General features: G+C 42.3%; 3 protein-coding genes and 1 long non-coding RNA gene across 5 annotated transcripts in view; 1 reads left to right on the top strand and 3 right to left on the bottom strand.

Annotated features, from left to right (window-relative positions):
- Positions 1–12,548, bottom strand: part of mbd2 (methyl-CpG binding domain protein 2) — a 30,927-nt gene extending 18,379 nt beyond the window's left edge. Inside the window, exons 1-2 of the mRNA XM_046839092.1 lie at positions 11,903–12,548; positions 3,050–3,209 (exon numbers count right to left, since the gene is read on the bottom strand). Of these exons, the coding sequence (XP_046695048.1) occupies positions 3,050–3,209; positions 11,903–12,018 (276 nt within the window). The 5' untranslated portion in view covers positions 12,019–12,548. The remainder of the gene's footprint in view (positions 1–3,049; positions 3,210–11,902) is intronic.
- Positions 12,549–15,620: 3,072 nt separating this feature from the next.
- Positions 15,621–19,028, top strand: rnf185 (ring finger protein 185). Of its 2 annotated transcripts, none has more exons than XM_046838513.1 (7): positions 15,621–15,778; positions 16,186–16,433; positions 16,533–16,551; positions 16,649–16,761; positions 16,840–16,894; positions 17,793–17,910; positions 18,626–19,028. In XM_046838513.1, exons 2-7 carry the CDS (start codon positions 16,219–16,221, stop codon positions 18,718–18,720), a joined length of 615 nt encoding a protein of 204 aa, XP_046694469.1. In that variant the 5' UTR covers positions 15,621–15,778; positions 16,186–16,218; the 3' UTR covers positions 18,721–19,028. The 2 variants fall into 2 exon arrangements, with proteins under 2 accessions (XP_046694469.1, XP_046694468.1); XM_046838512.1 differs by having other exon boundaries at positions 18,623–19,028.
- Positions 19,029–19,832: 804 nt separating this feature from the next.
- LOC124379420 lies at positions 19,833–20,588 on the bottom strand. Its single transcript, XR_006924422.1, has 3 exons — positions 20,412–20,588; positions 20,219–20,328; positions 19,833–19,979 (listed from the first exon to the last, which is right to left on the bottom strand). It is a non-coding gene; the product is annotated as an uncharacterized LOC124379420 (long non-coding RNA).
- A 780-nt stretch (positions 20,589–21,368) lies between these two features.
- On the bottom strand, positions 21,369–24,487 carry LOC124379119 (FAST kinase domain-containing protein 5, mitochondrial). Its single transcript, XM_046839231.1, has 2 exons — positions 24,386–24,487; positions 21,369–23,912 (listed from the first exon to the last, which is right to left on the bottom strand). Exon 2 carries the CDS (start codon positions 23,898–23,900, stop codon positions 21,507–21,509), a length of 2,394 nt encoding a protein of 797 aa, XP_046695187.1. The 5' UTR covers positions 23,901–23,912; positions 24,386–24,487; the 3' UTR covers positions 21,369–21,506.
- Between the last annotated feature and the right edge of the window lie 42 nt (positions 24,488–24,529).

The raw sequence follows: 24,529 nt of genomic DNA, 5'->3' as shown, positions 1-24,529 counted from the left end.
GTTACGCTCGGTGTGCCAGCGATTGGTGTCGAATTGCAACTTCGAAATTCTTAATATAGCTCAAGAGTTTGCATGACGTGTGGCGCACGTGTGTGTGTGTGTGTGTGTGTGAGAGAGAGAGATCCAGCATCAATAGGCGTGGCCATTCTACAAAGTACACATTCTTGAGATAGTATCTTAGCATTCACTATACCGCCATCACACACACACACACACACACAAGCGCATGCACACACACGCACACCCATGTAGTCTCCGAGGGATCTTTAAAAAAAATGGCCCAGGCCTACAAGGAAGCCATAAAACCGAAAAGTAAAAGTGAAACAACAAGGAATGTAACGCAATCAGTGTTGCATGTTGTGTTCCATCATGCTCGGAAATCAAGGCTTGGAGAAAAAAAAAAAAAAGGAACACGTCCATCTGAACTCATGCGATGTACATTATATGGACAAAAGATTGTGGACACCTGACCATAAGATTCATCTGTGCTTTTTGAACATTTCATTCCACATTTAGTCTGCGAAGATATTCCACTCGATTTTCCAATTAATTCCAACAGGGTTGAAATCAGAGCTCTGTAAACCAAACCATGCAGAGCATATCTTCATAGATCTGGCTTTGTACACAGGGGCATTGTCATGTTGGAACATGTTTGGAGTCTCCTAGTTCGAGTGAAGGGGAAATGTAATGCTAAGACGTCCTATACAATTTGTGTGTTGACGGTGACCAATTATCGGCTAATTATCGGAACTATCGGCTATCGGAGAAATACATACCGATAGTTTTTCCGGTTTTCGTCAGTTGCTGGTGCGGCTGAGAAGGTCCGTTGTCATCACGAGAGCGGCCTCTAGAGGTAAATCACTGACGCCAGGTGTTGTGCGTTTTACACGTGAGACCGCACGCTGCACGGAGAGTGCTATAATTAATATATTTATTTCATTTATCACATGTTCAGTATGCAGTACTGGTTTTCTTTGTTTTTTTATCAACGTTCAGTACCATTTTACATTGAGTGTTAGGTTGGATTTAGTTTTTTTATATACCCAGTATTCATTTTAAAAATGTTTCTGGGAAAATCCACTATTGGTCCACCTCTAAAAGTTCGTGGGAACATTTTGGGGAGAAAATATGGCTGGAAAAGTCCAGTGTCCTAATACTTTTGTCCATATAGTGTATGTGACAAATAAAAGCTGTTAGAGGCAAAAAATACTGTTTTAGCTGATGACCAATCAGGATTGAAATGTAAAGAAAAAAAAAAAGGAACACGAATCGTTCAAAGTGATTACGCAATTTCTAGCGCAAAACGAGATGCCGAGTGCCACATCAACGGTGAATTTCAAATCCTGTTAGGGGTCGCCACAGAAGATCATCCGTCTCTATACCACCCTGTGCTCTGCATCTGCCTCGATCAAATTACACACCCGCATGTCTTCCATCACTACAGCCATAAAACTCCTCCTTTCCTCAGAATCCTTATATCGATATACCCCATGTCCCTCCTCTATTTTAAGTTTGAACAGCAGGCAAATCTAACATACATATATATATATATATATATATATATATACGTGGGGAGCGAAGGCTGGTCCGTGTGATCCGATAAAACAGACGAGATCCTGTAGCTCAAACTGCTGAAGAGGTTCATGCCGTTAATGCTTGTCGGATCAGGAGACTGTTTTGGCAGCAAAATGGGCAAAAGGGTGATCCCATCCCAACACTAAGCAGGTGGTCATAATGTTTTGCCTGATTGATGTACATCTCTGTGACCCGACTATCCATCAGAAACTCGACTGCACAATTTCTGGAGAAACAATCTCATATCTTCTTATTGTGTGTTGCGTAACAAGCTCAGAAATGGATCAGTCATGCGTGTGGTGTGTACGGCGAAGAAAAAAAAAAAAAAAGCAGAGATCTGTTCCATGTAAATAAAAAAAAACTAGTGTGCTGAACGGTACACGCTCGATTGTTTTTTCTTCTCAAAGCGAAAGAGAGTAGCAGTCTTGCCGGGGCATTCTAGAAGCTTCCGTTTTGTGCTTTTTCCTCTTTCCCTTTCTCTTTGACAGTGTGCCAGATCCTGCATGACACGAATGAGTTCTGCTGTTATCTGCTCAGCCGGGGTGACACAATGATTAGGGCAGCTGCTGGCATCTAAACAACCACACACACAAAAAACACACACACACACACACACACACACACACACACACACACACACCATGGTGCAAGAAGTGCAAAAGTGCACATGACTACCACACACACATCATCAAACTTCCTGTATATCATCCTGCAACATTAAAGAATCTCTGTGGTTCATGATATGAATGTATAGTGTGGCACTGCTGCTAATATTTACTCTCTGGCAGTATTTTTAGCTGCAACATGTTTTAATTCTCAATCTAACACTGCAATTTTAACTCCCAGGGTGTGGGAGGAAACCCGAGAACCCAGATGAAACCCGGAGAACAGGTGTCTCATCCAGAGCTCTGGATGGAACCCTGGAGCCGAGAAAAAAGGTTTCTCGATCATTTCATTTATTCCAGTTGAACGAATTCAAAAGCTCGTATGTCTTTCTATGCGTTGTCTATCTAACTGCATGGACAAATGTTTGTGGACACCTGAGCATAAGATGATGTGCTTTTTTGAACATCTCGGTCAAAATTGAGTCCCTGTTCGCTCCTATAGGAACCTCCACTTTTCTGGGAAGACGACTGGATTTTGTGGAGATTTGATTGCGATTGCATTCAGCTAACTTGTATTCAGGGTGTTAGTAAAGTGCAATCAGGGTCCTAATTCCATGTTAAGAACATCTTCATGGGGTTGGCTTTGTGCACTGGAAAAATGTCATGCTGGAACAGGTTTGGCTCTTCTAGTTCAAGTGCTGCCGTATCCAAATGCATCCTGTACAAACGTGTGTAGCTCCAGTTTAGTAGTAAAAGAATCACATACAAAAAATCGGGCATCCCAATACTTTTGACAGCACCGTGCATGCTTGTAATAAAACTGAAATCTGCTACGACTGTAAGTCCCGAGCGCCACTGCGTGTCTTTACCTTCGACATACTGAGAGTTTCGCTTCGAAGCCTCTGTTTGTTTTTCTGCATTTTGCTAGGCATCATCTTTCCCGTCCGGAAGTCGAAGCATCCCAGGTCCACCGCGTTCCCCAGGTATCGGGACAGCTGAGGTTTGCTACGGAACTTTTTCCCTGATGGACTGTAAAAAAAAAAAAAAAAAAAAAGAAAGAAAAAAAGGAAAAAAAAAAAAAAAGAGAAACATCGCAAACGGTGAGAAACAAACCGAAAAAAAGAAATGACATTAATTCTCCAGAAAATACATAAAATATAGAAAAGGGGTGTGTCCTAATCCCCACCAGACCTCAAGGGTATCTCTTAACGTGTGACTCATAGCGCGTGACTAACGAGTTTATAAATCGTGACGCGACACGTAAAGGTAAAAAAAAAAAACTTCCGTCCGCGTCTCTCCTGCTTTATAATGTAAAAAGACAGAAATTTAAGCCACGCCTCCTTCGACACTATTCGTTCGACAAGTTAGAAAAGAAAAAAAAGAACGAATCGGTAATCCGGCTCGGCTTAGTACACGAGACGAGGAAAGGCAAAGGACGTGACCCCTCCTTTACAGCAGGGACGGTTACAGAAGACCATCTGGATCAGATCCGGGAAGGAGAGAAATAAATATTCTGTTCTTCCTGGCCCCATGGCTGTGTTTGATTACTGATTAGACCATTTGATTCTTGATTTACATGGAATAGATCTTTAAACTGGAAATCAAGACCCCAAAAAAAACAGCATTTTGCTACGTCTGCGTTCTTTTTATTTATTTATTTATTTATTTTAATGGGACTTCATTTGCATTTAGAATCCATGGCGACATGCAAATCGCGACCCAGCTGACCCTGACGCGGACGTGCTCAGACGCAGCGATATCTACCCACGGCAACGGGTCGCCCCTGTTCTCTAACTGCCACCTCGAAGAAGCATGAACCAGAAAACGGGGTACGTCGGTTACACTTCGGCGAGAGTGTCGAGAGCTGCAAAGCCGCAACGCGACAGTGCAGAAGCAGCAGTTAACATGGTGGCAAGATGCCTATCAGGTGGCACGACTGCGTTTGAGCGTGTGCGTGCGTGCGTGTCATGCTGCTCTCCAGAAGTAGAAAAGATGCAGCATTATAATTCTATGTAGATTTTGATTCTCAGTTAGGACTTTTAGATGGAATTGCGAGCGTGTTTCGCTTTTCGGGTCGCTACGTTGAGCAGGCTCGAGACGAAATGACTGTGCAGGAGGCCGAGCGGCGGGTTTAAGGCTTACCTATGGAGCGCATGAGTCAGAGGATGAGTCAAAAAGAAAGACCGAGTGAACGACAGAGAAAACCACATGCGTGTACATAGACACTCACAGCAGACTAGCTTGCATCCAGAGGCACCGAGAGCAGGGAAGAAATTATATATTTTATATATACACTAACACACACACACACATATATATATATATATATATATATATATATATATATTTTGTATTTATTATTATTTTTTTGGGAATTCAACACGCACAGTGCTTCATTATGCGGCGTGAAAAAGCAGCAGTGTGAGCGAAGTCACAGGGTGAAGTTTCTCAAACAGGAACGCACGGCCATATGGACGCGGCGTGAGGCCTAGAAGCCGACGCTATCCCTTGGAATAAATCACTGAGCCCTTCCTCTGTGCGACTGCGACCTAAACCCAAGCTCGGGGTAAGATCCACGAGCCTCCAGGGCACTTCCCGGAGGGCACAGTGGGAGTCGGCTGTGCCGTTAAAAGGGCGTAGGCCAACCAGGCGACGAGCAGTGTGGTTACGCTGTGCGAAAAGGGGGAGGGGTGAGCGAGAGAGCAAGAGAAAGAGAAAAAAAAAAAGAACGAGAGAGAGGAAGAGCGTGCAAGAGTGTCACTAGTATAAAGACAGCAGGAGCAACGCACACACACACACACACACACACACACACACACACACACACACACACACACGAACAGACGGTGGATAATAGTAATCTTCATCACAAAATTGGGTGCATGTTGTTGTTTACGTTCTGTACAAACGTGAGTCAGAAACATTGAAACGTAAATTTCCTTATAAACCAGCAGAGCAGCAGAGCGAGATCCACCGAATACTCAATTATTTATCATCCGTGGGTCAGTGTGTGTGTGTGTGTGTGTGTGAGCAACATCTTCACAGACGAATCAGCTCCTCCGGGCGAAAGCTCGAGTCCGATAACAAGACGCAGGTGAGGCCATGTTGTTCTCACAAACAGACGTCATACTACATGCTGGTAATAGAACGGATTTAACAAACATGTCGTTGGACATTGAAGCGGAAGTTCAAATCCCAGCATCACCGAGCTATCGCTGCGGGGCCCTTGAGCAAGGCCCTTCAAGCGTAACGTATTCATTTCTATATTTTTAGAAAACCCCAATTCAGGATGGTAACAGTGATGACATTTTATATCAGACTGCATATATACATGCATATATTTGCTTATACATAATAGGGATGTGCATCTCCATAACTCCGATCCGATTCGATACGAAACCAACGATACGATACACTGAAGATACATATGAAGCAGCTACCAATGACATATGGTTCGATTTAATGCGATAGGGTACAGCACTTATATACACAATACTAATCAGAGTAGGAGAATTCGAGCCCCGAGAGACTTTCGAGTGTGGCCTTGGAATTTATTGTCTTTATTACGAATGACTCAGTAAAAGCGCAGCAGGCAAATCACTTCAGCCCAGAGGGATTCATGATTCAACAATCAACACAAACAGGAAGCATGCAGTTGGCTCGTTTCCCATAAGGCCTTAAGGGATTAGTCAGCTATGTTATTCTGCCCAGTGGTCCAAAGGTAGAGGTGTTTATAAAAACGCATTCTATTCAGAACACTGACAGACACTCTGCCTTAAATACGCTCCAGGAGATCCTACAGAGGGATCTGCTTTCCCGATCAGAAAAAGAGCCAAGAGCGATAGGGTTGGTGACGCGTATGATTGAATCGGAGAGGCGAGGCCAAGGACAATGGTGTTGCGTCAGACCAGAGCAGGTCAGGAACGTCACGTCCACACACAACCACTGTCAAAGAGACACGCAGAAAAAGAAAGAGGAAATGCGCACTACATAAGGAAAGCCAGTATATTTCTTATCAAAGATGCCACACAGATTTTATTTTTTTTTAGATCTACAACATAAAACTGAGTTTAATCAGGTCTATTAAAGATCAGCAGTTATACCAGTTGAACCGGTGGTGCATTACGTAGCATTGCTACAGCGTTTGGGCCTGCGCTCCGATTGAATTTTGCATGTTCTCCTCGTATCTGCTTGGGTTGTCACTTCAGGGTTCTCCGGTTTCCTTCTCACATGCCGAGTGGACGACTGGTGACCAGTGATGAGACTCATGTTTTTTGGGAAAAACTACAGAAAACTTTCCACCAGTAGAGAAATGAAGCGGTTGGAAGAGATGATTTTAGATGATAAATCAAACCCTGAGTGAGTCAGTAAAAAAAAAAAAGCGTCCTAATTTAGAACCACGGTGAACGGTCAGGAACTGGACGGCCCAAGCCGAGATCTGAGAAGCGATGACTGGCCTCTGTGTAATGGCTGACCAGCTCTTGCCAGTAAGTAGGGAAAAACCCCACACTCACACAACCCTGCGGATGCTGAGGAGGAAGCAAGCGGCGCTGAATTTAATTGAAACCCACCTAATGAGAGCGAGCTGTACAAGCACACGAGCATGCACACAAGGTCGTGGTGGTTTTTACAGGCTCGAGAGAAAAAAATCCTTGAGTCGCTGTAGCGCCGTCAGAGCGTTCAGAGCGTAAAAACAGGAAATGAAGTTTGAATAATGCTTCACGGACGTGTGCGATGAGCACGATGAGCACCTCTGTATCCAAGATCCTGGTGACAGAACTGGTTTGTGATTAACGACACAATAAACCATGGCGTTTTGTTCGCAAACTGATACCGAGAATTAAATTCGAGTCATGTTGTGAGACTTTTTGGTGACGGCCCGGGGATGAAAGATTGTGAGGACGAGGAATAAGACAGAGGAGTTTAGGCAGGAAGTGATAAAAATGCTAAATCCAGGCACAGGTTTTTTATCTGGACAAGGGTGTTATGCCAACATTAACAAAAAGAAATAAAAAATAATTGCATGACTCAGCAAAATACATTGAAATTTTACATTTATGGCATTATACAGCTGAGGAATGAAGGGTTAAGGGCTTGCTTAAAGGCCCAACATTGGCATCCTGGTGGTGAAATTTTAAACCCATGACCTTCCGATCAGAAGTCCAAAATCTTATCCATTGAGCTACCACGTCCCCGTATACCAGGTTATCCTGGTGTGTGTGTGTGTGTGTGTTACTTTACCATCACAAAACATACACTATAGGGACATAAAAAGTGTTTCAACATTTCATCCTCATTTGCTGTAATAATAATATCCACACTTGTGGGAAGATGTTCCACTAGATTTCAAAGTGTGATTATGGAGATTTGTGAAGATTCATGTAGCCACAAGGGTGTTAGTAAAGTCATCCCAAAGGGATGACTTTACTCAATAGGATTGCGCTCTATAGCAGGAGATCTTCCACTCCAAACCATATCTTCATGGAGCTGGATCATGGAGCTGGATCATGGAGTTTGAGTCTCCTAGTTCAAGTGAAGGTACAATTTCACCTTAGCGCATACTATACAATTGTGTGCCTCTAATTTTTGTGGAATGTTTCTGGTAAAAGAAATCAGGAAAAATCAGAAACCCGTCTGATGAAATTTTTCTGCGCGTCGATGTTAGCTTCCCTATTCTCTTTATTTTAGCCCCGCCCACATTTTCCTGAATTCGGACGCAAGTATGGCATGGTTCGTTTGGAAGTGGAAAATGAGACTGTAGATGATTGCTGGTAATCTGTTTTTAAATGGAACGCGACAGGAAGAATCGATGATGTCAATGGCGTGGAAGAGGAATTGTTTTTATTTTAATTAAACATATAGCACGAAAAGTAAAAAAAAAAAAAGATCTCACAATGATCTGAATAAAAAAAAACACATTCAGTTCAGCTGACGGCTTCTGAAACACCAGATACTTGTAGCATTTTTTGATTCGTTCAAATCGAACGCCACACGAATTCGTTTTTTTGAAAAAACGCTTTCCAAAGTGTGAAAACGTTGTGTGGACCGTGAAAAACTGAGGCTTTTGGAAAAAAACGATGACGCGTTTGAAGACGTTGCCACAACATTTCAAAGAGCCAGAAAGTAAACAAACAGAAACAACGAGGTTCGAATAGTCTTACGTTTCGCTCGTGCGCACTACAGGGATGCAAAGCGTTTTTCAAGCGTTTCAGTGTGGATGAGCAACTTCTGGGAAACGATTGAAAACGAAAGTGTGGACGCGGATCGTTTTAGATGGTATCTCAGACGATTTGGGATTTATCCGGATTAGCATGGACAAGTCAGTGTCGTCATAGCGAGGAGTATTATAACCGTATTAATAACTGAAGTGTCGTGCGCTGAAACTTGAAGCGGTTGAACGCCAAGAGCGCGTTTGGAGACCTCAAAAAATTTGATTTGATCTACAAGTGTTTACAGACTGACATTTATTTGTAGAAGATGCTCTTCATGAGAAACCCCAAGCCTCCTGTTTCTCTTTCCTCCGTCTATCGCATCCATAACTGGCTTGTCAAAGCTGATGGAAAAGTGGCGTAATTGAAAGGCGTTAGTGTAATTGTGTTTATTTTGTTCTTCAATTCTATAGTACTTGAAGCTCTCTCAAATGTAGAAACTCCATCCTTTTCTGTGCCTCGTTTCAATCCAGACTGCAGATTGCATAAGAGATTTTCCATGAGACCGGGACATGAAGAACGCTGAGGGAAATGGGTTCCTGTTTTCACATAATAATTTGGTTATTTCGCAGTAATCCGTGGTCCTTACACAGCGACACCTGGGTCATTACGAGAAGTGAAAGCACTTCCTGCACACTCATCACATATCTCAGGTGTGTGTGTGTGTGTGTGTGTGTGTGTGTGCAATCTCTGACTTCGAAAGGTACAACATGTTCCGAAAGTCAGAAGTACAACTTGTGCAGTTCTCCTGTTATTGTTTTTCATTAGTTTATGCCTCCATCTGGTTACATAACGGCTTGGCTTTCAAAATAAAAAAATGGAAGAGACACTTCTGGTCAAGCTTCACGTCGACGTCGGTCAAAGCAGGATATAAAAAAAAATTTAAAAAACACCGTCATCGACAGCCTCTGCTTTTGCAGCGAGAGTGTTTCCTGTTCCGATAAATAGTGCGTTCGCAGCGGACCGATGTATCCATTGCAGTGAATGGAGTTCTGACAAGCAGAGCATCTTGTGCAAACCAAAAGGAAGAAGCTCGGCCAGATCCTCGGCGCTCCACACCCTGTTTTCCACACACGCTCCACACCCTTTTTGACTAAGCGTCTGCCTGAACAGCAGGACGCATTATAGTCGCCCGTCTTGGGAATGCGTACAAGGTTCATCGCCGAAGCATCGGTTCGGGCTTAACGTACCGTTAATACAAGAGCGGCTTGGAAACAGCGACGCTCCTGACACCACCGTATGTTCCTTCCCCCGCCGCCGCACCACAGCACGCCACCTAGTAGAAACCACGCCACCAATGTCGGCGGATCGGTTTACAGGCCTCCCCTCGCCATCACGGCACCTCAGAACCAGCCGCGGCAAACACCCCTCCCCCACCCCGCGCGCGAACACCACTGACTCGTGAAGAAAACGAGGAGAGGAGGAAAGAAAAAAAAAGAAAGAAAGAATGAAAGAAAGAAAGGCACTTCACGGCTTTTGTTCTGCTTATTGCAGCGCTGTAAAAAAAACTATCATCAATCTATCAAAGCAGGAACAAAGAAAAAAAAAAGGTGTCATCTTGGTGCATCATGGAGGAAGAAGGAGGAAATGTCGTTTGAAACACGGTGGAGGAAAGAGAAGGGAGAGCGCACCGAACAGGGAGAGAGGTCGCAGAGGAAAGGTCGGTCACGACTGCAAACCCGAGGCCTGCAGCGATTCGATGCGGGGACACCCACACAGGAAGTGATGGTACACCAAAAGCACTCGCTATCAGTAGATCAGCACTTGCTTCGCACAAAAAACACGCACGGAAGCCGGCTTTCCTGACGCCACAGCGCAAAGAAATCACTCGTTTTATAGGTTTGCCGTTCGTTTTATTCCCGACCGGAAAACGTCGTCCTCCAACCGCCTCATCGGATTTCGTCCCGGAAACAAAAGTCGGATCCTGAATACTGATACGAAAGTATAAAATCGTCGGGATTATTTTAACGCCACGTCGTTCCCGAGGTGTGTCCGGAACCCAAAGCGCACGACGTACATCGTCGTATTCGTTCACTCCTTTGTTTTTTTTTCCCCCAAGATGAAAAGTGAAGAACAATGGCGGTCTGTGAAGCGAGGAAATGAGCTCGACCACGCCGGTGACTTCAGCTTTATTTTCTGGCACGTGTGCGCCGATTACCTGGGCTGCCATTTCCTGTACGTTCCAGTACGTTTGTGTGCCAGCGGTGAGTCGTTTCGCACCAAATCGCACCCACGTGTGCAGTTAAAAGCGCAAGCGGATACATCCAGAGGTCGACGGTCCTACGAGCGTTCTTGCTCGGTTCTTCGTTTTCAAAGAATCGTTCTTTAATAGGCGGACAATATCTGTGAGACATATGGAGATATAAAGAGAAATTTGGGAGTGGAACGGTGATCGTAACGATCGTAAAATCTTTCCACTCCTCTGGATCTCTGAAAAGACTAACGATGTAACACTTTCTGAAACGTCTCCCCCCTAAAACAAGAAAAATGGCGTACGAACGTTCGGTCAACTCTACAAACGCAACTAGCGTATTATCTGTTTCAAACGATTCGCGACTTTAGACGGCGTTCTCCATTTTTCTACCGTATTTTCTATGTTCCCCTTTTTTTACACCGGCCACAAAAGAAGGTCCGTTTCCTCAGAACGTGCTCATGTAACCAGATACTGAGTCATCCGTGTATCAGTGAGTCAGGCTCCTTGATGGGTTACACCATTCACGGCATGGAGAGCTAGCGAGCAGACTGCGGGACACACCCAGTCACGTGAGATGGACGTTCGGGGCGTGGTCATCCCGAGGTGAAATCGGGACATCGTTCACCTCAGGACTGATTGTGTGAAGATGTTATATACTGTTATAATTTCTTTTCGTCAACAGAAAGGCCACAAATGCACCGTTATATCGAAACGCCGTATCGACACGTTATCGTTACTGCAAAGACGTATACAACAAGAGCGCGTTGGACGTGTATTGTTTAATGAGGGGGGAAAAGGAAGGAGTCTCGGATAGGCGCGACGGATAACAGGAACAGACTTCTTCGGGCGTAACCGTAAAGCGACAAAAAGTACGACGGGACGAAGAATTGTAACAATAAAATCGAGGTAGAAAGCAGACGACGAAGGTTCTTCGACTGTTCACGTGACGATAGGATGAGGGTCGGAGATGTTCGAGACTGAATGATGAGCGAAAGCGTCGTATGGCACGGGACAGACGGATATATCCAAACCAGAACCGGTGTCGTTCTGGGTGTATGTTTGTGTTTTACTATAAATGTTTATTTAAAAGTCATTATAAGGACATTTTTATAAGGACATTTTTATGAGGACATTTTTATAAGGACATTTTAGGATATGATGCGGTAAAAAGGGACACGAAGAAAGTAAACTGGGATGTTCAGTCTATCAATAGACATGAAAAGTGTAGGTAAGTCAAATATCCTGAAAGGTGCAACGTCCAAAAGTAATGGCACCCCTACTTTTTTGTGTGAGTGTAAACAGTTTCTCATTCACTTTACCTGTAGTAATAAACATCACTCTTGCCAGCGCTGAGTCCCGACTTCCGGATCACCTCTTCTTTCTTCCAGCCCGGTGGCAGAGCCGGGCAGTCGATCCTCTTCCTCTCCATAATCATCTAGTAGACTTTGGCGTGCAGATCAGGGGGACTGATACCCCGGCGACGTGAGCCAAAAGTGGCTGCTAATGGCCCACCCTAGCGCTAAGCTAGCTCCTGTTAGCCTCCGGTAGATGACAGATCCTGTAGATGAAATAGAACCAGGGACACGGGACACCGATCCGAGTTCACGACACGCGAAAGCAATCCGGCTTGTTTCTTGCCTCCCTTCCGTTCGCTGTAACTTTCCCACATGAACTCCTCCGGATCCCCGGGCTGAGTCAGGTCTGAAGCCGAGCTGCCGCGATGGTGTCGAAAGCTGTGACGCTGTGAGATTTCAGCACTTCCCACGCAGTGACCCTCTACAGCGCCTGGCAACCAACCACACAGACGGAACCGAGCGGACAGGCCACGCCCCGTTTCCGCCCCGCGAGACGCCCACATCGAGACAATCCCCTCCCCGCCTACGGCCCCGCCCAGCCTCGCGTCATTTCTCGCTCCTCGCGCCTCGACCCTGCTTTACGACACGCTCGTGACGTCATAACGTGAGCAGCGGGAAGCAGGACACGCCCCGTCGGCCGTGACGTTTCACTTCCTGTTTTTTTATTTGCAACACAGTCGTGCATGTCACATTATTTATGCCAGGTGGGAAGAGAAACGATCACCTGATCATCATCATCATCATCATCCTCTTTTCTCTGCTTGTGTTCTACATGGTGGATCTTCTGCCTGAATGCATTTATTAGAAAACAACTTTCTAAAACAGGTAGAAATAATGACTACTTTTTACTAAAGTACATTTTAAAACACAAACTTCTTTAACTCGAGTGAAAAAGTGTAGTGAGAACTTCAGCTTTGACCAGAGTCTTTTACAGCATGAGGATCTGCACCATCTCTGGACATTATACAATTTTGCTAATACTATACACACTATTTTTAAATAAAAGTTTAGTTTGATGCCAAATATTATTATTATTATTATTATTATTATTATTACTGTTATTATTATTATTATTATTATTATTATTATTATTATTCCAATACTACTACTATTACTACTAATAATAATAATAATAATATATATAAATAAAAATGAAAATCAAAAGATAATGCACTTATTATTATTATTATTATTATTATCATTATTATTACTCCTGCTGCTATTACTGTTATTAGAGCTTAAAAACATTAATAAATAAGTAAAATAATAAGTGCATTAGCTTTTGTTTATCACAGTAACAGTATTTATTGAACATACCCACAAATTCTAATGCCCACAATTTAGCAATGGCTTATTTTAAAACAATTAAATAAATGCTACGGCTACAATTATTATTCCTATTATAATAATAATTATTATTATTATAAATTTTTTGGTTTTACTGTTTTTATTGTTGTTGTTGGAAATACATGCTAGGACCATTTGCAGTCCAAACCTGTGCATACTCTTACAGATAAAAAAAGAAGGCATATAAAATAGTCGAATATTGCAGATGGATGTAATTAATGTGAAAAACATATATAAAGGAAAACAATTCAACAGATGACATTTTTCCAGGTAGAAAGTGGATAATGCACACATTTTTGCACTTTTTCTGCACTTAATTACTAATGCAAATATTTTCTGTTTATTTATTTTTTCTGATTGTTTGTTTGGTGATGAAGAAGATCTTGTATTTAGCTGTGTCTGGTTCTGGATGGTCCATAGTTATGTAACAATAAATAGTCCTCGTGAAAGCACTGAACCTCTGGGGGATTTGTCGCCCTCTTGTGTTGTAAAAGAGTCATTGCAGCGCTTCTATGATAAATTTATGCAAACGCGTTTCCTACAGAGAAGCAAATTAACACCTAATGTTACTTAGTCTTACTTATAGAGTTTGAATAACATGTTTTAATTCATTAAATAATCAGATTAAGCCATGTACTATATTAATAAATTAGTAATTATTTGTAATAGACAGATAGCTGGATATCACATGTACAATGCAGCACAGTGAAATTATTTTTTGACAGATTGAATAATTGCAATATTTCTGTCTCTACAGAATCAATATTATATGTTTAGCACAAATAAGTTGACCACATTAGTGGCATGTTAATTAATGGAGGTATCTAAGGCCTATTTGTGTCGTATGCCATACAATAAAATCCAGTGCTAATGTTAATTGTTTAAATATGGATTACGAACAAATCACAATTTTCTTTTAATGGGTGAAGAATGATCGTAGGGATTTTAATGGTGAAACTGTCGGCTAAAAGCCAGCCAGGGAATTCAGTAGCACCTAAGTGACAAAACATAGCACACCCTTCCACCCTGCAACGAATCCCTAACATCAGACACACTCCAGCACACACTTCACACACACGACCCACCCCCAGGCGTTTTTCTCACATCACAGCTTGTCATCTTTTATCTAAATCCCAAACGACCGCTTCCTCACACATCAGATCAAAGGACGTGACGAGGGGGAGAAGCCGGCCTACGCATTATAACAAGCACATGGAGACTGCAGGGGGTCAGGGGGTTTCTTCATGCTCAGAAAATACACCACAATCAACAGCATATGAACAACCCTATAGCTGATGATACGCTGTGATGTCTGATATTTATAAAATACAGAAAGAAAAATTACCAAATGATTATTTCTACTGAATCACGGCCATGTGATGTGTGTGTGTGTGTGTGTGTGTGTGTGTGTGCGATTATAACAGTTCAAGTGTTACATATTTGTTAGGTAAAGAAATAATGTGAATATAATCATATTAAATATATAATCAAAATTTTGTGTTAGAGTAAGAAAAAGGTAACATTTAAGATTTGTTTGAAATAATATAATATCATTTTAAACATGATATAATATATAAACACGATATATTATATCATAATTTAATATAATATAATTATATTTTATTAATAATATTGTTTATATTATATTGTATAAATACAATAGTTTATTTACTTGTTTGATTGATTGGTTGCTTAATTGATTGTTTTGTTAATTGGTTGATTGATTGATTGGTTGATTGGTTGGTTGATTGTTTGATTGGTTGGTTGATTGATTGATTGTTTGATTGGTTGGTTGATTGATTGGTTGATTGGTTGGTTGATTGATTGCTTAATTGATTGGTTGATTGATTGATTGATTACTGTGGCTGATCACACACCCCTCACACCCACCCTTCATTCTCCAGCAGTCCTTAAAAAGGCTCTGAATTATTTGTCCAGACTGACTGTCCAGATTCCACAAACCATTCAACCACACACACACACACACACACACACACACACACACACAAAGTTAACAAACTCATTAACTGTTTGCTCATTAACAAAATTGCTGTAAAACAATTCAGTGTTTACATGTACAGCATTTATTATTGTATAGACAATATGATATGATATGATATGATTAGATTAGATTAGACCTCATTTTACAGTCCAAACATAAACTGCGTCATTTTCCTCAACTGAACCCAAACACTATCTAGAACACACTTGTTGGGTCAATCCCAAATACCTTATTACTCCTTTTTAAAGTGCACTACATAGCGCGTATACACCAGACACCCTTTCTAGTGCACTACACATAGTCCACATCTCCGTTTGAAACCCGCGCAATACCCCCGTGACGCAATGACGTTCGGACGCTTCCGGGTTGTCGCTTGATGCAATCAGCTGAAAGCGCAGCTCGCGGCTGGTGGAGTTGCAGTCAGGGGTTCGAGCTGGCGGTCGGGGGTCCGAACTCCTCTCACACCTGCGGGCTTTTCTGTTGGATGAAAGGTGAGGTGGCTGATGTTATTGGACGAGTGTTTAACATGTGGGTTAGTAGATTGTATAGCAGGGCTAGCTTCGAAGCTAACTAGCGCTAGCATTGGTTTGGTTATTTAAAGGGATTGTGGCGAAAGTGCTGCTTCGTGGATTGAAAACAAGTCTTATATATGTATTTATTTACTTATTTTTTAGCTTGTTGTTTATTATGACTGCGTAATAACAGTGATCCTATTACGCAATCTAGTGTGTATACTATTTATATCGTCAGTATAGTGTGTGTTTTCAATGCTTCAGATAAAAAGGTGCATTTTAACCATTGCATGCTTTTTATTTCTCTTCTATGCACCTAATGATCTTCTAACCATGCTCCATGAATATACTATCATAAATATCATTTGTTGCTTTGGTTTCTGCAGTTCACTCTAGTTCCTTAAGTTGAGGACAACATCATGGCCAGCGCTTCTCCTCCTCCATCCCAACCTCCACCTCCTCCATCCCAACCTCCTCCTCAGTCATCCAGCTCTTCAACCACAGACACCACAGGGAGCGGCTCTGGCGCTCAATCGCAGGGAGAAACCGGCAGCCAGGACAGCACGTTCGAGTGTAACATCTGCTTGGACACTTCCAAGGACGCCGTAATCAGCTTATGTGGCCATCTCTTCTGGTGAGCACTAATAATCGATCTACGTCCATGTCGAAATGATCCGAACCCGTCGTATTAACCCAAGTTGTTTCTTTTTTCCCTATGATTCCTGCCACGCAGCTGGCCTTGCTTGCATCAGGTACGTTTATATACACATACACACGTGTGTGTAAAACCAGAGCAAATCTGACCCACAATAGTTTCTTCCGTCTCTAAAATCCTCGTTCTGATCGCAGTGGCTGGAAACGAGGCCGAACAGACAGGTGTGTCCGGTATGTAAAGCGGGAATCAGCAGAGATAAAGTGATCCCGCTGTACGGGCGAGGCAGTACGGGTCAGCAGGATCCCAGGTAAACGTTTTATAAATAGAATTAGATTCATTAAGAAATGATCTATCCTGTATGTTCACTTGCGTTGGGGATTTTCAGAGAGAGGACGCCTCCCAGACCTCAAGGCCAGAGACCTGAGCCGGAAAATCGTGGCGTAAGTACATTACTTCAATGCTGATTTTGAAATGTCCACACGATACCGGAGTGACGAGTCTCTTGTGTCTTGTGTTTTTATTGTTGTCCAGGTGAGAAAAAGTGAAATATGGGTTTGCGTGTGCAGCTTTTGCAACACCTCAGGCTTCGTTGCACTAGCCGCGTGTGATGAAACTATTACATGGGGAAGGCAGTTAGTGTAATGCCAGCGTGTAAGTAATTCATTAGTAAGAAAAGCGCTGTCCCCCAATGGGACTCATTATCAGTCGTCTCCTATGAGAGAAGTGGGAAAGCGGCGTTTTTGTCGCCCTCTCAGGTAATGACGGCACCCGGCGTCTGAAGTTGCATCACGATCCGTTTGTCTTTAACGCTGTTGTTAAAGGTTTTTTTATTTTATTTTTAAAGCTCAGATTTTATTGCAGAATTTAATAAATGAGGGTCATGGTGAAGTGTACAATTATATATCGTCTACCATCAAATCTTAATTGTAGTTTCGACGATGCGGGATTTGATTCGACGTTGTCGAGCGTAGTGTTTATTTCTTTGTTTCAGGCAAACGGCAAATCAGAAATTGACTCAAGCGCCTTCTGACTTCTAACGTGACGCCTTCACAACACGCCTTTGTAGTACACACAAAAAAAATAAATAAAACCAGACGTGCTTTTCCTGTTACAGCTCTACCTCTGCCATGTAAATCTGTGTTCTATGCGACTCTCAGGACACGCCTCGGTCTGCGTCGTGTTCACGTAGCAGCAGCGCCGCTGAGAGAGAAACGGTTTAGAGATGAGAAATCGATCTACATATCAAATATTGGTCACAAATTATTGGTTAAATAATAAAAGTTTTAGTTTTCCAAGAGCCTCTGTGTCTTTCGCTCACGTCGGTCTTACTTATTGCAGGGATTCCAAGGATTCGGTTTCGGGGATGGCGGCTTCCAGATGTCCTTCGGTATCGGAGCTTTTCCCTTTGGAATTTTTGCAACAGCATTCAACATCAACGATGGAAGACCACCTCCAGGTACAATACCATTTTAACTGTGCATTAGAGAATGAATAGGATGCTCATATGGATTATGGTTTTGAAAAGGAAGTGGAAGCTCAGTGGCAAAGATGTTGGACTGATCAGGTTGTGAGTTTAAATCCCAGCACCACCAAGCTGGGCCACTGCTGGGCCCGTGAGCAGTTTCTGAATAAGAGCTTGTCTCAAAAGTAGATAAAATATATAGATAAAGTGTATACTATAATGGTTTGTGTACACCCAACCATAATAATTAGAAAAGCATCCACTCTTCTGGGAAGATGTTCCACAAGGTGTTGGAGTGTGCTTGTGGAGAGGGGTGTTAGTAATGTCAGGTAATGATGTAGGTGAGATGAGGAGGCCTGGGGGGTCCTGTTCCAGTTCATGCCCAATTCATGAATAGGGTTGAGGTAAGAGCTCTACAGCAGGAGATCATTTTCATGCTGGAACAGGGTTTGATCTCCAAGATCAAGGAAATGAATGTTCTCAGAAAACATCCAATTTGGAGGCACACAGTTGTAATAGTTTGGGGAAGAACTGCACATGGCTGGAAAAGTCCAGGTGTCTCAATACCTTTCCATATAATGTATACATTTATGTTGCGATTATAACATTTTTATAGAAACTCCTCCTAATTCTCCTTCTAAATAAAGATGCCTGTTGATAAATAATAATAATAATAATAATAAAAGTTTTCCTCTTCTGTTTGCAGCAGCTCCTGGAACACCACAGCACACGGACGAGCAGTTCCTGTCCCGCCTCTTCCTGTTTGTAGCGCTTGTCATCATGTTTTGGCTTCTCATCGCATAAATCAGGAACTCGTCAGGACACGATGACGGTCCCGTCACGTCTTTATGGAACTGATAGTTAAGCCACAGACAGTGATTACTAAAGTTTCACTAATGGAAACGTTTTTTTTTCTCCCCTATTACACCGTTGGACCTGCACCTGGTTTTAGACGGCGGTTTTAATGTTTGGAATGATGTGCATGATGGCGTGCGTTGTGACCTGATTTTGATACTGTAAATCTGATTTCTTGGAATGGAATTTTTTTGCCCTTGTAAAATCTCTCACTGCTCAGATATATACATTTTAATAAAAAAATAATCAGAGTCTTATTTCGCTTAAGATCTCTTGAAGGGTTATTTTGGCGAATTGTATAACATGACGCTGTACAATGAAAGTTCCAGGATGACGACGCAGCAGCTTGGGTGGAAAATAAATGGAAAATAATAAGCTCCAGAAACAAACGATTATTATTACAATCATTCCTCCTATACCACAGCAACTGGTCATGAATTACTATAATTATTCAACATTAATCCTATTAATAGGCACATTTAATAATGTAAAACACCATTAATAACACATTTATACATTTTAATAGTTACGTGTAATATTTGTTTGTAGGTTTTGCCATGTAGCAGTTCAATTGTATGACCAGCAGGTGGTGCAATAACACCAGAAAGTCAATATTGCGTTAACAAAAAGAGGATTTTGTTTTTCTGGATAGAAAGAAAAAAATCTGATTTGGTAATTAATTATTTAGAAGAAAGGTAATTTTTACTTGTCGCACGTACTTTACAGCAGTGAAATACTTTCTTTGCATATCCCAGCATTGTTAGAAAGGTGGAGTAAAAGCACAGGGTCAGCCAGGCCCAAGGGCCTTGCTCAGGGGCCCAAGAGAGTGACGCTGAGTAACAGTGATCTATCATCTCCCCTATATCTTCTCATAAGGTAAGGTAAATAAAAAATAATTGTATTGGTATTTTTGTTACATAAAATTAATATTAGTCAATTAATATTGATGAACTGTGTTTTTATGGAAAGAGTCATCAAAAATCACCAAGCGAAATAAAACAGTGTGTAATATCCAGTTTAAGAAAGCGCCATTAAATTCTTACTAGAGGAAAAATACCCAATCATCTGTCTTTCTTTATGGCATTGTCGTCTTCTTTCTCAGCTGTGGTGGTATGTTTTCCAGAGGATTCCTCTTTATCAGTCTGTCCTCTGCTCTCATCAGCGAGGTCACAGGCAGAGTTGCAGAAGGTTGATCCGACACACATTTCCTGATCGTGGGCACAACATTAAACAAATTATACACACATTTCTTTTTTTTCCAGTTCTGTGTTATAATTATTGGAAAATATGAATTAGGTGGTAACTAATTCCAACTTCCTGTATTATTTTCCTACAATTATATGCCAAATTGTCTTATATTTTCACCCCATGACATTCCATAATATCTGAACGTTTATCCCTGTCAAGAATTTAACCTTAGACCTTCACCAATCTCAACAAACCGCACCTTTAAACCCGGATAGTTTTTCCAGTACCATTTCTTCTCCTTGCTTCTTATAGAAGCTCCTGCTCCGAGCACTATGATGATCAGCATGAAAAAGGCTTCCAGAGTGTAATCTGAAGCCACGAGAGAAGAAAACACATTATTAAATGCATTTATCACTTATTTGCATTTATCTGTTGAAATCTGTAAAATATACCCAGAACTCCAGGGTCATTTTTCTTCTTGGGTCAGATCTTCTGCCTCCTGTGGTGGATGCACATTTGGTGGTTTTGTCTGAGCTGAAAATCCATGAGAAGTAAAATCTTTTCCCTCAAAGTAACAGGCAACATGTCAAATGTTTGGATTCTTATGCAATGTTTGAAACCGAACTGCAAAAATCAATCACAGCATCAGACCATTGAACTTAAATATTTTGCTACTTAAATGTATATGTTTAATTCTACATGTTGCAGAAGACATGGTTTACCTTGTATACCGTGGCATGTCTCTAAGATGTTCTCTCACAATGCCCTTCTTCTCTTTAGCTATAAAACACCACGGCTTGTCGGAGGCGTCTGGGTTCCCATTCTGTGATCCTATTCTCCTGAGATGGATATAAAGCACTATGTTTTATATTCTGATTATGTATAGCGTGGCGGGACGAGCACAACGGCACGTTTTATGCACACAATGTGCAATACTGTACATACGCTTCTCTGAAAGCCACGCAGGAGTGCTGACTTGGTCACTTGGGACTGAGATGCTCATGCTGTACCAGTTGCTTCTATATGACCAGTTTTGGCAGCTCCGTCCTTACCAGCTGATCCATTTTACCCCCATTATAAGGTGTTCCATTTAGTTCAATTCACGCATGTATTAACGGATTTTTGGAAAGTGAAAAAGTTTACATCTACAATTGTGTTAGACAAAAAGAAACGTTTTTCTGGCCAATTTGACACATTCATATGGACAGAAGTTTGAGCTTTGTGATATATATATATATATATATATTATATCTCTTGATAAATTATAAAAAAGAGGGACGGTGGTGATATATTACAGGGAGTAAGAAGGTTTATAGCTCCTATGTGATAACAGGCACTAATTGGTTTTCACAACATTAAGGTGAAGAGGAATAACACGGAAATAATAAAGGAAAACTATGCAGTCTAAATAATAATGTACAATTTTATTAAACAAACATTAAATCACTTTTTATTATTATTATATATATATACACATACACAAGTCAAAATTGTGGCTCACATTCCCAAATAGGAATCAAATGCACTTGGAGACGACAAATCAGAAATCATTTCCTAGTTAGAGAATCAAAACTACTGAAGATTTTACAGTGCATGTAAGCAAGTCTCTCGGCGAGGGAGCGTCGAAGCAATGGGATCCATTCCCAATGTGGCACTTCTACAACTGTATACCCTGTCAAAGCTAATTGCCTCCTCTTCATTGCATACAACCCGGTTAACCGCTGCGTCCTGTAACAATAATTGTTTCTACTAGTCACTTGAACCGCAAGCCGAGCAGTAGTTGAGGCAGCATGGCTGTGGACGGAAGACTGCTCCTGCCTCTTTGTTATCGCATGCAGGAGATCATCAGTCAGGTCAATGCCCACCCTCAGAATACTTTCTCTTTTGCTTGATGCCTCCACAGGACGCAGAACCGGTTGCTGAATGGATAAAGTTTCTGGCGTTTTTGTTTTTTTGCCACTGGTCAACTGTACCAGCAGATCATCAGTCAGGGTAACTCCTGTGTGCATTTCTTTTCTATCCAGAAGGCAAAAAGAATCCTTGTCTGCATTATAGTGGCTTTGATAGGACTCAGACGCGACAGGCAGAGGATTTCCGCTGGGATCCAAGTGCACTTCGAGGTCAATAGAACGCACATGTGGTAAGATCATTCGCTTGTGCACAAACACCTCTCCTCCCAGCAGCTCCTGGAGAACAGCCTCGGCCTCTAAAACCTCTGGTTTCTGACACAATTGAGACTTGGCAAAGTCCCATAACTGTTTGGTCGCCTCCTCCTGAATTGTTGGGTTCAACCGTGGCCCGGTCCATCCGGGCAGCTCGATCGCAACTGTTCCGTCGAGAGTGAAAAGATCCTTTTTCAAATCGATCAATCCTGAGACTTGATTTGTAAATTCGGGGGTTAAAGCCAAACTCAACAAATCCTGAGGGAACTGCCCAACAAACGCCAAGCCAAGCAGAGCTGTTACAAGGTGTTCGGGGTAGCTGCGAAACTCTGACTCTCGAACTCGCAGGGCTTCTGTGAGTCGAGGGTGAAAGCTAGGGCACTGGCTTGGAAGGATGCCCAGGTTGCCAAACGCCCACAAAAGCTTAGCAGCATCTTTGCTCCTGTATTGAGATGGTAAATGGGGTAGGTGTTTTGCTACAGCCAGGAGAACACCATCATCATGATAGTGCAGTGCAGAGCAGGTCAAAGCAATGTGCATGAGGCCCTGGACGGCCATCTGCGGAGCACGACGGGGTACTTCAGAGCTAAGCATCTCCAACCAAGGAAGGTGATCCAGGTGACTGAATCTCATTAACTTCATCACATTCACGATCCCGAAGTCACTCATTTCTTTAACAACCACACAAGCTCGGTCCACAAGCCTGCGCAGTGCTCCTTCTGAGAGCGAGTTCTGAGTTTTAAACAGACCCAAGCAAATAGCACCCACTTCTTCCCCCTTCAGCTCCTCTAGATGGCGCATTACAATACCTTCTAGACACTGAAGCACAAATGTGGGGCACTGACGGCTTTCTCCTAGTATATACACAAACTGGACCAGCTCTGGTGGACCCATTTGGTTAAAATGCTTGCTAATGCAGTCACACAATTTGCCCACATACTGCGGGACTGACCGGCCAAGGCATCGCCACAGGTCAGCCACGAGCAGAAGCTGGTGCAGCTCCATCTCATTGGTCCGCCGGCTGAATTCGGCTTCGTATAAATCCAGTATGCTGTGGTGGTGGGACAATCCTAGTGTCACAAAGGCACCCAAAACCTCGATCAGCTGTAGAAGTGTGAAATCTTGCAGATTCTCCGCACTGTAGCGCAGCAGCCTGGAAAACCACATGTTGCCTCTGATCGTCACGGTCTGCTCAGGTTCCAAGCGGCCAAGTTCGCAAATAAAATGAGCTACGTTTGAGGCGTCAGCGTTTTTCATCAAGGAAACTTTATGAAGCAGTAACAAGCCATCTTTAATCTGAATAGCGGGAGGATGCCTAGACGCGTCGTAGGTCATCATGCTGTACTCGGGTCTACACCTCTGAAAGGCACGAGTGTCCCTTTTTAAACCGGTCGAAACATCAGGATCAAATTTCTGCAGTTTATCAGCTTTGTCTCTGTTGAAAGCTAATCCAAGCTGGGAGACGGATAAGTGGCGTGAAGAACCAATCATGTGCTTTCTGAATCCAGCACTTCGCATGGGATGGAATTTTTCCTCTTCCACAGGAAACCCTGTCTGAACGGCAGAGCGTTCTGCTCCGGATCGGAAATACGCAGAGGGATTGTACACCAGCAGGCATCCTTCTGCCGTTTCTGCACTCGAGGACTGTTGCACCGTTTCTTCCTGGTTCTTTCTCTGGATTTTTCCAGAGAGATGCTGAGCTCTGAACGTTGGCCCGCATGGTGAACGGACGAACACTCGCAGCGTAGCTGCTCGACTCCACAGGGCCCGTGAAGACATCCGCAACAGATACTAAGAAGGAAAAATGAAGATGATGTGAATCACCTTTTGGATCTTGATTTGGACAGATGTTTTTATTCACCTTGCAATTTAAGTCACATGTTTTTATTTTGGCCCTGGTGTAGCAGTTTCTGAGGTGCTCGGTACAACATATATATATATATATATATATATATATATATATATATATATATATATTTTTTTTTTTTTTTTAAATCTGAGTTTAATGTGATGGACTATAATTAATCTGGGTTTACTGTAAAAATCCATTCTGCATCCAAGCACAGCTCTTGCTTTTGTTACTACACTTTAATCTCCAGCTCAAATCTGTTTAATCCTAAACCTCATCCTTCATCTTTATCATCATCATCATCATGTCAGATCACCTTGCATGTCTCTCTATAGACCAGTAGCTGCTGCCCACAGCTGGATTTCTGCTATTTATCGCAAACACACAAATATGACACGAATACAAATATACTCACAGAATATGAAGGTCTCAGTGTACTAAAGTATTTTGTAAATTCATTTCAGAACAGGTCACTTGAGCTACAGTACATGTGCGCCTCCATTGAAAAAGGGTCACGTGATACGGTGGCTCATATTGGACAGATCAATTCATTCAGACA

The sequence above is a fragment of the Silurus meridionalis genome, chromosome 25, assembly GCF_014805685.1.
Source record: "Silurus meridionalis isolate SWU-2019-XX chromosome 25, ASM1480568v1, whole genome shotgun sequence".
NCBI lineage: Eukaryota > Metazoa > Chordata > Actinopteri > Siluriformes > Siluridae > Silurus > Silurus meridionalis.
Note: the sequence above shows the minus strand (reverse complement) of the source record. Positions and strands in the feature narration are given on the sequence as shown.

Bases quoted from the DNA above. Each gene is read 5' to 3' on its own strand.
- rnf185 (XM_046838512.1), top strand. From the start codon at position 16,219: ATGGCCAGCGCTTCTCCTCCTCCATCCCAACCTCCACCTCCTCCATCC. The intron at 16,762-16,839 runs GTAAACGTTTTA...GGGGATTTTCAG, and splicing joins ACGGGTCAGCAGGATCCCAG to AGAGAGGACGCCTCCCAGAC. The intron at 17,911-18,622 runs GTACAATACCAT...TTCTGTTTGCAG, and splicing joins CGATGGAAGACCACCTCCAG to CAGCTCCTGGAACACCACAG.
- LOC124379119 (XM_046839231.1), bottom strand. From the start codon at position 23,900: ATGTCTTCACGGGCCCTGTGGAGTCGAGCAGCTACGCTGCGAGTGTTC.